Raw genomic sequence first — 15,031 nt, 5'->3', positions numbered from 1 at the left:
GCAGCTATAAACCAGTGAGCTGCTATTATTATAACAGAAGGTTGAGCTGAAATCATTATGTTCAACAGAAACTTTCAAAATCTTTTGTAATTTCTCAGGAAACTGAGACACTTGTGTTGATCACACGGCAGTCTTATCATGTTCCACCACTCTCTATTAAGAGCCACACAACATATGGCTCAATGCTGTGGGGTCATGCACCGCGGCCGGCCATATATTATGATGTGCTGCTCCTTTAATATAAAAAAACCCAAGGATAGTGTTCTTCAGGAATCACCGAACAAGCCTTAAGTTTTACACAATAATTGTGAAGAGCAGACTCCTTGAAAAGTCACTCTTCTCTCAGCAAATAGGTGAGTTGAGTGAGAAGCCTCTGTTTTGAGAATCTATAACACCACAATTCATGCAGTTTATTCTAAGTGTATGTGACAAGTTTTTGACACTGCCTATCTGGGAATTCCAGTCCTTGGCAACTATTTCAAATATAAGCAAGAACAGTATTTATAGATCAACGATTATCCGGTACGCTGGGTCATGTAAGCTAGTCATATTACATATTACTAACTACGCTAGGTACTGTAGACCAGAATGCTGTTTTAATTTAGTCAAGATAATCGGTGCACTACCTATATATGCACTTCCAATACGCTTAATATCAATAGACTAATTTGCACATTTAAATTGTACAGTTGTAAGACTCACATGACAGGGACGTACCTACCTACCCAAAGACAGACATATACGAAATAATTTCATCCCCAAATTATATAAACTGTTACCACAAATCGTTGTAAATCATTGTTCATATTAGCAAAAAGGTACTATAATAAAATGAAACTGCTTACCAGTATAATATAATCCCACTGCCGGAGAAGGGACAAGTTCAGTTCTCCAGAAACATTAACAAACTGAACCAGACTAATCCGGTAAGTCCGAGAAGAATATGAATAGGCTATAGGTAAAATGTTATATATGTTTTCTAAAATTATCAATAATAGGTAACAAGTAAACTGTTCTGGAGATCCGTTTGTGAAAATTAACAGTTGTATTTTTCAATGCATAGACAAAGCAAGTAAAAGTTTAGTTTCGTCGAATAGGCCTGAATAATGATAGAATTCATTAGTTTCAGTAAAAAGAGAAGATGTATCAATAAAACAATTAATACATTAGTAGCAAGAAAAAGAGGCTGCTAAAAAACACAACACGAAAAGATTATAAAAAGTGATATCTTTATTCAATACCTTACAAACTCAAATAATCTACAATTTTCAATAAAACTATAAATTTTGATTTTTGAATTCCCAACACAAGGAAATACATTAGGAACTAATCTCTTGTAAGAGTAGAGCATGTAATAACTACTCGGCTGAAATAAAAAAAGGGGTAAAACGTAAAATTCATTTAAAAATTTAAAGTTTCAAAATTTTGAATGCTGCATTCCTTACAAAAACCAGTTATGCAGGCAGGCTACAAAATCACTAGCCTGATAATAGATAATGTGGAAAGGTAGAAGTAAAAGGTAAATGTTCCGGATCTGGTTTAATACTGCAAAGACTGGAAGCACAGACAGTCGTGATACAAATGTGTAATTAAACAAACTTTTTTGAAAACCACTATTTTCTCCATAAAAAGAATCAAAATAACTTGTTCCTAATAATGATTGTTGTAAAATGACAAGCATTATAGTAAGGATAACCTGCCTTAACTATAATCTTGTGTAAGTACATACCCCTGTTTCTATCTCGCACACCATAAAATACTATTGATAAATTTTGATAAAATAATATGAGAATACATCACAATGAGAAATTTCCATTCAAGAACTAAAAAGTTTTCTTCTTTCACTTAAATATAATTACATAATAAAAGCTCATTTAGAATGGAAATAGTTGATATAAACATAATACAAAAATATATAAGATGACATAAATGGTAGATGAAGGACACTTATTATCAATAGAACTAGAGTAAACGTTACAAAACCGGTTAATAAAAAGGCACAGAAAGTAATAAAAGGATAAATTAATTGTTACATATACGTAGATAAAGACAAATTGGTATTGTAGTTGAATTATTGAAAAATGAAATTAAGAACACATTACTGTATAAAAAATTAATCTGAATAAATTGATCTTAAAAACCGGAATAAAAACTGAAAGTCTACGTTTTAGATAGATGGGAATTAACATAGGAATTTAAATTCAGTGCCTGGAAATACCATGCTGTGGATCCGGTACTAAATTAGTAATACATCTTTGGATACAAATACGAAAGTGGCAGTTGCAAAACTATCAAGACCGATCAATATTAATTTGTTTCAATAAATCAAATAAACTATCAGGTAGCTTCTGTTGACAAATTAAGACAAAAAACAAATGTTCATTGTTTATCAAACTAGAAATCAGCATCCAATGTAAAAACATTTTCGTCCTTTCGGCTCATGACTCCGGCCTTCTGGTATTCGCCAACTTTCTTTTCGAAGAAATTCGTCTTTCCTTCCAGAGAAATGTGTTCCATGAAGTCGAATGGGTTCTCCACGTTGTAAATCTACAATAAGAGAGACAGATACATGAACATCAGTATTTAATATTATTGAGTACGTTTCATGAATAGGTAGTTTTGTAGAATATGTAAGCCAGAGCTGACATAAAACTTGTTATATTATTTGGATGTATGAAAGACAGCTATTCCGAAACTTGTAAAATAGGAACTACAGCGACGTTGTGTAGGTAAAGTACTGTATGTGTTGTATAAAATATGATCAAATAATGGAAAATCTATTTCAATTATTGTTATCTTTGTACAGATCATCAAAATGGAACTACACATTTTCAGCAAAATTACAAACTAGAGTTTCTAGTTACTACTTTACTAGAAATTGGTAATGGTCTAAAAAAGATAACTAGTTTTCCATTTTAATAAATATCTCGTTGTGATTTGGGGCAGTTTCAAGTTCTTCCTATATCTATCACAATGGTTTTTTATTCAATCACAGAGTATCATTTCTAAATGTTACAAGTAGAATAAATACTGGGATGAATAATAACGATTAATAAAACCCAAGGTTTATAGAAAGACGTCGGGACACCAATGAGTCTTAAGTGCCATATTGAGTCTCATATTGAACAACAAATTTAAAAATCGATCAAATTTGAACAACCTTATCTCTCTGGAACATCAGTAGTCTAGTTCCTTTGCAAGACTAAACAAATTGGAGGCGAGCAAAAACAGTTTTTTTCAAGAACCGTACAACCGTAATTTAGTATACTAAAATAAAAAGTGAATGTATTTTACTTTGGTTAATAATGGGCCTTATTGAATTTATGGCAACTGAACAATTTATTTGAATTTGAAAAAAGTAAAAGAAACCTCTCAATAAGACTGACCTGACCTCTTTCTATAGACCTTGATCGAAACCCTACAGTGACATATACAGTAACTCTACACTGTAGATTTACTGAATTCCTTTGTAGCCTTTGAAAGATTTGGCAACAATGAGGATGTGAAAAGGATAGAGCTATCTGCTTTATGTAATGGCAAACAAAAAAACAAACTATAGTTAATCATGAGCTGACTTTATAACGAGAATCTCACTGTAGAAATAAGCGCACCTTGTGGAGCATGAAACTCCTCATCATCAGGGGATGAATGTATTCAATTTGTAATGCACTCAAGTAAAAAAAAGTAGCTACTATTCAGCTTTTCACTAAGAAATAACAAGGTCTGGACACGCGGTTATATTGGTGCTTGTTGAAAAGTTTGTTTACTTGCTGTTAGCCTGGGCTGATAAACAGCTATCGTGTTAATAGTATAAAGAATATAAGCTAGTCTAGTATTATATTATAGTGTAGTATATTTTGATATAATAACATATTAGGTCTCGCTCCAAAATTTACATTGGTGTCATGACCTCTATCTATAGACTTGGAGAAATACAATAGAGATTGGGCCTTTAGCATACCTTTGGGCAATCTAGTTCGACAAGCAGCCTGTCAGCGACAAACTCGATGTATCGCTTCATGAGGGTGCAGTTCATGCCGATCATGGCACAGGGCAGCGCTTCGGTGAGGAACTCCTGTTCGATGAGGACGGCGTCGCGGATGATGCTCGTGATGCACGCCACACTCGGCTTCTGCACCAGGTGTTTGAACATCAGGCACGCAAAGTCGCAGTGCAGGCCCTGTCACAAATTCAACTTTCAATTATTACTTATTCTCTATTTTTACAAAAATGATTAAAATTACAATTTTTTACAAAATTACATCATTAAAATGAACGCGGGAAAAATAAGGTTACCTTGAGCTATAAAAATTACATGATTGAAATGATCCACTACTTCAGTAAACAAAGCCATAGTGCATTCTGGTGACGTCAGCACAGGTAGGGCTCCTACACAAATAAAAATTTGTTGATTTCAACTGATCTATATCAGCTAGTGTTTTTATTGGTGTAGGAGCCCTACCTTCGCTGACGTTACCATCAACCACCTGTCTTGCACTATGGTTTTGTTTACGGAGGTAGTGAATGATCGCGAGAGAACAAATAAAGTTACCTTGAGCTATTTCTGTCCTGAATTTAAAAACGAAAGTCCAAAATCGGGTTACGTCGTTTAGGTTACTTTCACAAAATGTTCATTCTAAAAATATTTATACAAACCTTATTTTAGAATTTCAATACATATCAGGGTCTTGACACACAGAGAGCGATCTGTGATTGATCAGAGCGGTCTTAAGAGGATATACTGTAGGTAAAGATATTTAAGACCATTCTGCTCTCTGTGATGAGCAGGCCCGTGTTAAATTTTATTCAAACTGAAATTAATAAAACACTGTTATCAGAGATGTTGTGGAATAACAATTTCATAACGAAATAGGAATATTGAAACACAATAATTTATTTTTTCCTCTATAGTGAGATTCACTTTAAACTGTCGGCATTGGTTCAATAAGAAGCATTAATTTTATGAGGAATGCTGACAATTTCACAATAGGATAGATTTACTTAAACAAAATACAAGTTTCTAATCTAATCGTCAGTTTTACGATGTACTGAATTAAAACGCAACATTTGAACTTGCTTAAAAACATCAATATATTTGACACAATTATTGAACTAAATGTACGACTTACCGACTAACATTTATGCCATTTTCATAGAAACTTGTATTCAAATAGAACCTTCTTAGTAGAGAAATTAAAAATAGAGGGGCCCGCAGATTTATTTTATGAATGCTAGATGATTTCAATCAACTATCAACTTACAAAGATTGCTACATTTTAAAGATTATAAACGAGTAAGAAATTTCATACGAAACATTTTTCTTGAAAAACGGAAGCGTCAACTTTTATTAAATAAAATACAAAATTATGAGGTGATTTTTTTTTAATTTTCAGGCTATTTATGGGAATAACTTCCTGAGTGAGCAAGTGGTATAACGTTGGAGATTCTTCAGTTCCAGGCTATTTACTATGTATACTAACACCCTGCAAAAATTCAGCTTTCCCCAAATTTGTTGCGCATCAATGTCTTTATTGATTGGGCTAAAAGTAAAAATAAGTTTCGTAATTCCTTGGGCAATGTATTATTATAGTACAATTGTGAAAAACAATTTGATATTACATTGTAGTATATTGCACAACATTTAAAAATTTCGAGGACAACCTCCATTTCAAGATATATTATTAAAAAATATATTAGACTACAAATGCCTCGAATATCAGTTTTGAAAATCAAAACTAGATGATGCCATGAGGCTCATGCGTATGAAAACAAAATATTCGAGGGTTACAAAGTAAGAATCATTTGTTGACCAAGCAATATCTGTTTCATACATTTTAGTAGGAAACTCAATATAAAGTTTTGTCTATATTCGAATCAATCTATCTATCAAACTATCTCTAATAAAGTATTTCAAAATAGGGCTATTTGAATTGTTTGATTAATATAGAAATAGCTAGCTACATAGTACTCTTTTTACATAAAAATGACACTTGAAAATGGCTTGAAGGCTAAAACTAGTAATGCTAATGTAAAAAAGTTTAAAAATGTTACTATGTAGCTATTTCTTTATTGAGTACTATTTTAGTCATCTTATAAGGAAGGTGAAGGTGAAATCAGTTAGATGTATACCTCATCGCGCGAAATAAGCTCATTGCTGAAGGTGAGACCAGGCATGAGACCACGCTTCTTAAGCCAGAATATGGACGCAAAGCTGCCCGAGAAGAAGATGCCCTCAACGGCGGCGAACGCCACAACTCGCTCGCCGAACGTGGCCGTTTGGCTGGCGATCCACTGCAACGCCCAGTCCGCCTTCCTCTTAACACACGGCATTGTCTCGATCGCATTGAACAGGTACTCTCTAAAAAACCACAATTTATATGTTGTTTATTGACAAATCCACATACGCCTGCCACAGGCGGTCAATGGATTATAGGAGATAGAATGAAAACTACTTTTTGGATTAGTATATTATAAATCTGAGTAAAATTTGTTATTTAATTCGGTTTTTGAAAGATCTAAATTTGAAATTTCTTGTTTATACGTATATGCACTTGAAATTGGACACAAAAGTATCAAGTAAAAGAGACCTACTTTTTTGACTGGCATATGAATAAAGATTCGGTGGGGAGAAGTTTTAGGCTTTGTATGTTGGTCCTCTCACAATAATTTTAATAAATTGTGTATCATTGAATCAGGAAAGGATTCATAGTTTAAAAGTATCAAAACAAGCATTAAATAACATACATTATTTATTGAGTTATTTTTTAATAATTATGCATAAATTATTTCTCCTGGATATTAGGAGATATCACCTAATTTTTATAAGTTATAGCATTTCCTATAAAATCCAAGTTGAATTTAGTCAAAGTATCAATTTTGACTAGCAGTTATAATCAAGATTAAGAGCAATAAATTGATACCACAAAAAAAGCAGTTTTAAAACATCACGATTGCATGCACGATTGATAATATATTTCAGTAGATTACTTGAAACGAATCGTCAATATCAGGAATAGTCCAAGAAGAATTTTCAAGCAGATACAGACGCAGAAGCTAGTTTAATCAATTACAAGATTAACAAAAAAAATGTACCAGAATAAGATTAATTGGAAAGAAAGAGAGAGAGAGAACAGGAGGAAGAATAGAGATTATAGAAAACAATTGAACTGATAAGAGATTGGAAAGAAAAAGGAAGAGGAGTAGCAGAAAAACGACGAAATTATATGAGAATGGATTGAGGAGAGAAACGGGTGGAAGAATAGAAAGGTAGAAACCGACTAAATCGATAAGAAATGTGAAAAAGAACAAGTACTGTCGGAAAAATGCAACAGTCAAGATTGTATGTGGGAAAAACACATGTTTGTGGCTAGAAGAACAAACGATTGGAATGGAGGTAGATTGCAAAAAAAGAATGCGAAACAAGACAGTACCGATTGCACAAAAGCCTGCTGAATTTTAACCGAGATTAATTCCAAGAGAATTGATCAGAGAAGACGTTTTTCAAAATAACCTTCTCTGATTGGTATCATGATAAAAATTCAACAGACTTTTGTGTAACCGGGATAAAGTGTAGAAATATGTGACACAATGTACTAAAATGTATGTTAAAATGACAAAAGACGAACCTCTGATCAGGGCAACGAATGTAGGTGTCAATGAGCAAGCTGTACATTTCCGAGTGGACGTTTTCCATGGCGATCTGAAAGCCGTAGAAGCAGCGCGCTTCGGTGATCTGCACCTCCTGACTGAACCGCTCGACCAGGTTCTCGTTGACGATGCCATCCGAAGCGGCGAAGAATGCCAACACGTGTGAGATGAAGTGCTTCTCGTCAGCGGTCAGCTTCTCCCAGTCGGATAGGTCCTGCAAATACGCGGTTCATCTTATCAAAAACTCACCACAGGTCTAGAGGTCACTAATGTCTTACAGTTTTGAATATTAACATTGGACAAGCTCAACAATTTGGGTCAGATGTTGTTAAAACATCTGAAAATAATTAGTCGGATCGTCAGATGCAATTCCCAATATTTATAATAAATACTTTTCGATACCGATAACCCACTTCCAAACCCACAAAACGTTGAGAAGTCTTGTGCAATTCCAATGTTTAATATCACACTATTTCAATGTATTATACAACGACATGCAGTCGATTATTGAAGTAAATATGCAATTTTGTTTACTTACTGACTGGAGTACTTTCGATCGGCAACCATGTAATAATATCCATCCTACATGTTTCTACTGCCTGACTGATTTAGTTAAAAATGAACGCCTGCCGTTTGAAAGTACTCCAGTCAGTAAGAAAAACAAAAGTATTGTTCATTTACTTGAATAGTTGAATGCATGTCGTTGTATGAAACATAAAAATATTGTGTTAATACATTTCGGAATGGATCATAATTTATTGTAGAATATCATTTTTTGATTTCTTCATATTTTGTGTTTGCACACTTTAGAGCGAAAATAATTTAGAATACGTAACGTACTTTGTTATAAATTTCAATTGAATATTTTTGTCATGTACTTAATTTTGATCAAGTTCGCAATTATTAGGTCTAAAGTTGAACAAGGGATGGATATAAATTCATCAACCGTACGGTACTTTAAATAAAATGAAATGTATGATGAATGAAATAACCATTTCTAATTGCATGAATGAATCAAGAAAGTTACAAATTAATAATATTAGTTGTATATTATCTGTTTCATTTTATTGATAATACTGTATTTACTTCCTAAAGTCTTGTCAGTTTGGAAAGTTCAACATTTTAGTGTAAAGTGTTTAAAATTAATGGGAGTAAAGAAAAAGCAATTTTTCTATACTTAAACATTTGTAAATTAACCATCTTGTCCAACAAAATAAATAAGAATAAGTTCAAATGAAGATGTGTAATTTACTCGAAGGTTTAAGCGTATTATAATATATTCATACTACACTGTATTACAATTGGAAACAAATACATAATCAAACATATTGTATTTATTGGAATAGGTCAGTGGAAAAGGAATAATAAACCAACATAGCTAAACTGTGTTTATCCAGCTATTTCAAAAATCTTACTAGCTTAGCTAGCAACACTGGACCATTTATTTGAAAGCGGAATACCTAAAAAAATAAGAATAAATAGTATCTAACCAAACAACTGGACATACCTGAAAGAGAATAATTGACAGAAAATGACAGATTTTCATGTTGTTACCTTGGATAGATCAACCTCTTCGGCCGTCCAGAACGAGGCTTCGGCTTTCTTGTACATGAGCCACACATCGTGGTACTCGATCGGGAAGATGACGAAGCGCCTGGGGTTCTCCCTGAGCAGAGGCTCCAGCTGCGGGTCGAATGTCGACACCTCCTTGTCCTTCGACTTATCAACGTCCATTGCGTTTTCCTTGGCTTCCTGAACGCAACAAAGTTACTTGCTTGATAAATGCAAATTTACAACAGATTAATGAATTGTAATCGGAATTATACTTATAAGGGAAGTGCACTTTTCAATTGGTACTTGAGAACTTACAAAATTAGTTTTTGTCTGATGTCATCTCTAATTTTACTTTTGAAGAGTTTAGCAATAAAAATCTACAATATTGAAGAGTTCAAAGAGTTCAAGAGCTTGAATGCATTCAAGGAGTTGCAACAATTAATTGAAGTACCATTAGTGAAACTTTTCCTTGTATTAGTAAAGATTGAGGAAGATATGTATAGAATTCATTGAAAAATTTAGAAACTAGCTTCTACTTTTGACATCATCATCATTATCAAACGATTGTAAAAGCAGTTTGTATAGTACGGTAAACTCTTTACTGATGAGATTATGTTAACAGTTACTTGACTCGTTTATAAATGGATTACAGTTAGTTTACTGTTTTACAGATAGTAAACTCAAGATTTTAGAGATTGTTTCTAGTGTGAAAACCGAGACTAGTAACTCAAATTTCAATAAATAAGTGATTCTGAGATCTTCAAGTGGTCTCATAAAATTTGTAAAAATATTAAAAGTTACTTAGTACCAAGTTCAAAATTGATCTCTTCTAAAAATATGCTACCTGTTAAGATACTTTGCATGTATTTACTCTAGTACTCACAGTTTTTAGTAAATTATCATAGAGAAAAGATAACTTAAAAAGATATCCCATGGTCTAGGGCGTTCATGTCCCAAATTTCAATGTTAACTCAAGCCGATAGTCTAAGAAGTTATTTTCCGTGAAGCTATGTGACGCTGGTAGTCTCTCATACTGTGCCGTTCTTACACTATCACCTCAACAACACAGTAATAATGGACAGTAGTCGACAGCAATCTACTCGAGTCTTGGAATTAAACATGAAAAAAAATCGTCTTGGAATTAGGAACATAAATTACCTATACCATTGGACATCTTCTTATGCTATCTTTCTCTATGATATTATTTACATAACCTCAATGAAGATGACAACACAATTAAAATAAACTGATTACACAAACGAATATATTGATATGAATTCAGTAATGAATTCAATCAAACTGAAGCTCAAAACAAAAGAGAACTTACATCTTTCAATAGTCCAACTCCATTCAGAATGTTCTTGTTCTCCTGGAAAGGTTGCACTCGCACGTTTTGTGAGAGTGCTTCAGCCTGAAATCAAGTTCACAAATTATAAATCAAGTTCAATGTTATGTCTAGTCAACTTTTTTACACTAAGCAACTTGACCTGAACTAAAACTGATGCCCTACAATGAAGCCATTGATAAAGCTTACGTAATATTCCTAAACTTTCTACTCGATGTAGACATTTTTCATCATAATTTTGTCCTATTATCCTGACTTTTTCTGGCGTTTACAGTATGGTTAGAATTTCCTTTTTACATAGCTAGAGGTCACATCCAAACAAGGAAGACATTCTGGTATTTTGGTCTAATTAACAACTTCTTGTTCAACTAGTTCATTGTAGAATAATATAATATACATCAAATTTAGTTGCAGGGAAACTAATCACAAATATCTTGCCACATACATTGAACATGATAGCATTTCAAAACGTAAATTATCAACTTATAACTGCATAGCCTACTAAAGGGAAGTTTGATGAAACCTAATGTATTTGCATGTCTTCTGTATAATATACATTGGTCCGAGTAAAAATTACAATATGCATTAAGCTACAGAAAGTGGAATGACCCCATTTAAAGGTACCATACATGTATCTACCTGATACAGCGAATCAAGGTTGCTTTACATTATTGAGAGAATATTTATAACAATAAAAAAGAGACAGAGAAAAACAATTGGAAAACTGATCTTGTAGAAATGAAGTTTTGATAAAGTTACTTCAGATTGATAATAATTGTTACTATTCTACATGCTATTATTTTCAGCAGTAAATTAGCTAATTGACATAAACAAATTGAAACAACATTAGAAGTTTTATTCAGCACAAAAAGATCATCAGAACGGTACGGTAATTATGAAGCTAGCATTTAGTAGGCTATAATATTTTATAAAAAATATTGATACAAATTATCAATTCGAAAATTGAGCAAAAATTTAACATACATTCTAATTGATTAATACTAATTTATCATTCTATTTATAAAGCCAACCACTCCTAGAAGGATTTCCTGAAAAAAACAAGTTGCTGTTGCTGAACGACCGTAAAACACAAGAGCTGATGTGTACTCTTGGTATAGTTTGTCTGAATACTGCACCAGTTACTGGTACTGTTTTTATCAACATTTAAAAATTTTACATCTGGGTACGTCAATATTTGCACTTTGCCTTGTTCTGTGAGCATGCATCTGCCCTCACAAGGTGATGGATGCCTAATGAGTCTTGTCACAAACACGGGTTTCAGTGTTGATAACAAAGATAGTTGGGGGCAGCGTATAAAAAAGCTATGCACGAAGCTCTCATGTCTCATGAGATAGGTCAATATATATTTCAACAAAAATTAGAAACCAACTCAGCATTAAGCATCTGTAATTGCGGTAACACTCGGTAATTATATCCAGTATAGTATCCTGCTCTAGGGATTGATTGTTCATATGAAGGACATACTGCTTCTACAGAATGTGATTATGCGTACATTGACATTCAGTGCTTGTGACAAGACTCATTAGGCATCCTTCACCGTGTGAGGGCAGATGCATGCTCACAGAACAAGGTATAGTGCAGATATTGACGGACACAAGAAAAAGACTGTTTTCCTGCATTGGTAATGAAGATTTTAAATGAGTTGTCCTCTTCTCTTTAGACTGCTCAATGCAAAAGTTTAAGAAATGTAATGACACGATGGTTTATTGCAAAGAGTTATAACAGCCTGAGTTATTAACTCAAATTAAGCTACCCTTAAAGTAGCCGACTCTTGCCAATCAGGTGAGAAGTTTTTGTTTTATCGACATTATTAGTCAATATTCAGTCATTGTGTTCATGATGCAATCTATCCAGAGATCCGTTGGCATTTAGGCTATCAACAACAGTATTTATTCAGTAATAGGCCAAGCTTGCTTTAAATCAAACACAGGAACAGCTTTAATCTGTTGTTAACCACTCAAATTGAGTTCGACAACGTCATCACCTACCGTAATTTTTATATAATTCAATTCTAAAAACTATCTAAATAAATCAGTAATCAACCCAAAGTAATTTGAACAGTAATTGAGTGATTGAACCTTACTTGTCTCTAAATAGCAAATAATATTGAATTTGCAAATCATCGGCCATGGCACAGAAAGGTTAGTTTTGGAGGGAACTTGTAATTGCGTTGTAATAAAAACAATACTCATGTATATTTCACAAAAAAAAATCATCTTTGAAAATTTTCTATTATTAACCAATTGCTTTAGTAGCTCGGATAGAAAAATATAAGGAATTTATTTAATGAACCTAGTAGAAGAGGTAGGCAATTGATATTTGGAATCCTTTGTTACATCAGCAATTTTAGCCAATATTAGTGAAAAGTAAAATATATTGATTACTGAAAAAATTGTTATTCATCTTGATAATAATTCATTCAAATAATAATACATAAGAGATGTAACAACAAAAAATAATATAAGAAAAGTTGAATAATTTATGCTTCTTTCGAGCTTACCTTTGCATTGATACGATCTTTGGCGATTATGTTGACATTTTCTTTGTTAAGCGATTGTGTGAAAGGCATTTTGATAATTAATTGCACTTAAAGTTTCTAAATAGTTGGTTATTTTATGAAATTTTAGTTGTTTTACTTGAAATTTAAACTTAGAATGAGTCGGCGTCACCAATTCACAATCGCAATCAACACAAGAAGAAGGAACTGTTGTGAAATGACGAGTATAAATATACAGAAAAACCGCGGGAACTCCAACTGTTTTTTAACAACAGCTGTTCATGAGAACTTGATAAGAGCACAATAAATTTAGTGAAAAACATCTTTAAACTATTGAATTTATGCAAAATATTCATATCAATGATCAATAATCATATTATGTAAGTAACTTTCATGTATTCAAAATTAGTAATTATGTGATATTCATTGATTTTATTTGCAATGAATGGATCAATAGAAGATTAAAAAGGCACTGGTTTCGCGCCAGAGCGAATCTCGTTACATTTTTGAAAATTTGAATTTTTAACTGTAATGTAAACTGTAAACGAGTTTTTGTCCAGAAGACATTTTTGTTCTGAATGCTCAGAAGAGGGTACCTATAGAGGGAAATATTTGGAAGACAATTTTCGACCCCGCAGATCTGTCAAGGGTGGTAAGGAGGTAAACATATCAAAAGTCCCCACCCTACCACGTGTGCTAAGGGGGTGGGGTTGATTCAAAAATACAATATTTTGTTTCTTGCATATAATTCGAAAACTATATATCTTACGAGCATAACTGTTATATACAAAATTGAAGCTTACATAATTTCCTACAATATTTATTTTTAACTTTTTCTATATCTTTTATAGTTTTCGAGATATCCGCTCTTGAAGGTGTGACATTTTTGAAAAAAAAAACACTTTTGCCTCAAATTTAACGATTACACACAAGAACAAAATATCTCGGGAACTCTTGGGAATATCACAAAATTCTACTAAACAAAAAGTGTAGAGCATACTTCATTTTTAAATAGTTAGTTATGTCGGTTGAACGCATTGTTATCAAGATATGAGCGTGGAAGCAAAAAGCTGAAAAGTGCAACTTTTAAACCAACCACCCTCAACCCCTTAGCACATGAGTTAGGAATGAGGACTTTAGATATATTCTCTTTCTAACTAGTCTCAACAAAGCTGCAAAGTCGAAAATTGTGTACAAAATTTTCCCTCCAAATTCGTTTGTCAATATTGGTCTATTGTTGCAAAGCTGGAGATTTCACACTCAACATTAAAGCTGCTGCAACAGTTGTAGGAAAATGAGTAAAAGTGTAGAATTATACTTAAAATTGAAGAGAATTTAATGCCTTATAAGCTCATAACCAGCATAGATTTTTAAAAGTTTTAAGAGCAAAAATAGAGAAAAATGGAAGCAAACTTGCTATTTTTAAAAATATCACATCTTTAAGAGCGGATATCTGGAAAACTAGAAAATATATAAAGTTGTGGATTAAATATTATAGGAAATTATGTAGGCTTTAATTTTGTATATAACAGTTATGTTCGAAGATACATAGTTTTCGAGTTATATGCGAGAAACCTAAAAATTGTACCTTTGAACCACCCCCTTAACACACGGGGTAGGGGTGGGGACTTTTGATATGTTTACCTCCTCACTACCCTAAACAGAACTGCGGGGTCAAAAATTGTCTCCCAAACTTTTCTCTCTTAACCTTTCCTTGACTGGACTATTTGCCGAATAAGTATTTTGTTTTCATGATAGACCTGGCATTATCAATAAAAATTTTTGTTTTATATTCCTTATATTTAGTAGGAATACCCTAAGAAATAGTTATTGTTTGCACCGGACGATTGGATTTTTTATCTGAAATATATCAGTGCATTTCAATTTTTCTTATAATTAGAACTTTTCTGTCATGTTTGTTTTTTATGATAGGCTACTATAATTATTAGTTTTTTGATCAATACAAA

At 32.8% G+C, this 15,031-nt stretch overlaps 1 protein-coding gene across 1 annotated transcript; it reads right to left on the bottom strand.

Moving 5' to 3' along the window:
- Window positions 1-1,210: 1,210 nt before the first annotated feature.
- LOC111047300 (ribonucleoside-diphosphate reductase subunit M2 B) lies at window positions 1,211-13,324 on the bottom strand. Its single transcript, XM_022333020.2, has 7 exons — window positions 13,068-13,324; window positions 10,529-10,612; window positions 9,202-9,399; window positions 7,626-7,861; window positions 6,130-6,358; window positions 3,962-4,180; window positions 1,211-2,547 (listed from the first exon to the last, which is right to left on the bottom strand). Exons 1-7 carry the CDS (start codon window positions 13,134-13,136, stop codon window positions 2,395-2,397), a joined length of 1,188 nt encoding a protein of 395 aa, XP_022188712.2. The 5' UTR covers window positions 13,137-13,324; the 3' UTR covers window positions 1,211-2,394.
- Window positions 13,325-15,031: the final 1,707 nt, after the last annotated feature.

The sequence above is a fragment of the Nilaparvata lugens genome, chromosome 5, assembly GCF_014356525.2.
Source record: "Nilaparvata lugens isolate BPH chromosome 5, ASM1435652v1, whole genome shotgun sequence".
Lineage (NCBI taxonomy): Eukaryota > Metazoa > Arthropoda > Insecta > Hemiptera > Delphacidae > Nilaparvata > Nilaparvata lugens.
The sequence above is the reverse complement of the archived record's forward strand: the minus strand, read 5'-3'. Positions and strand labels throughout refer to the sequence as shown.

Coding starts and splice junctions, on each gene's coding strand:
- LOC111047300 (XM_022333020.2), bottom strand. CDS start 13,136: ATGCCTTTCACACAATCGCTTAACAAAGAAAATGTCAACATAATCGCC. Junction 10,613..13,067: donor AAGATCGTATCAATGCAAAG/GTAAGCTCGAAA, acceptor ACTTGATTTCAG/GCTGAAGCACTCTCACAAAA. Junction 2,548..3,961: donor TCGAACTAGATTGCCCAAAG/GTATGCTAAAGG, acceptor CTCTTATTGTAG/ATTTACAACGTGGAGAACCC.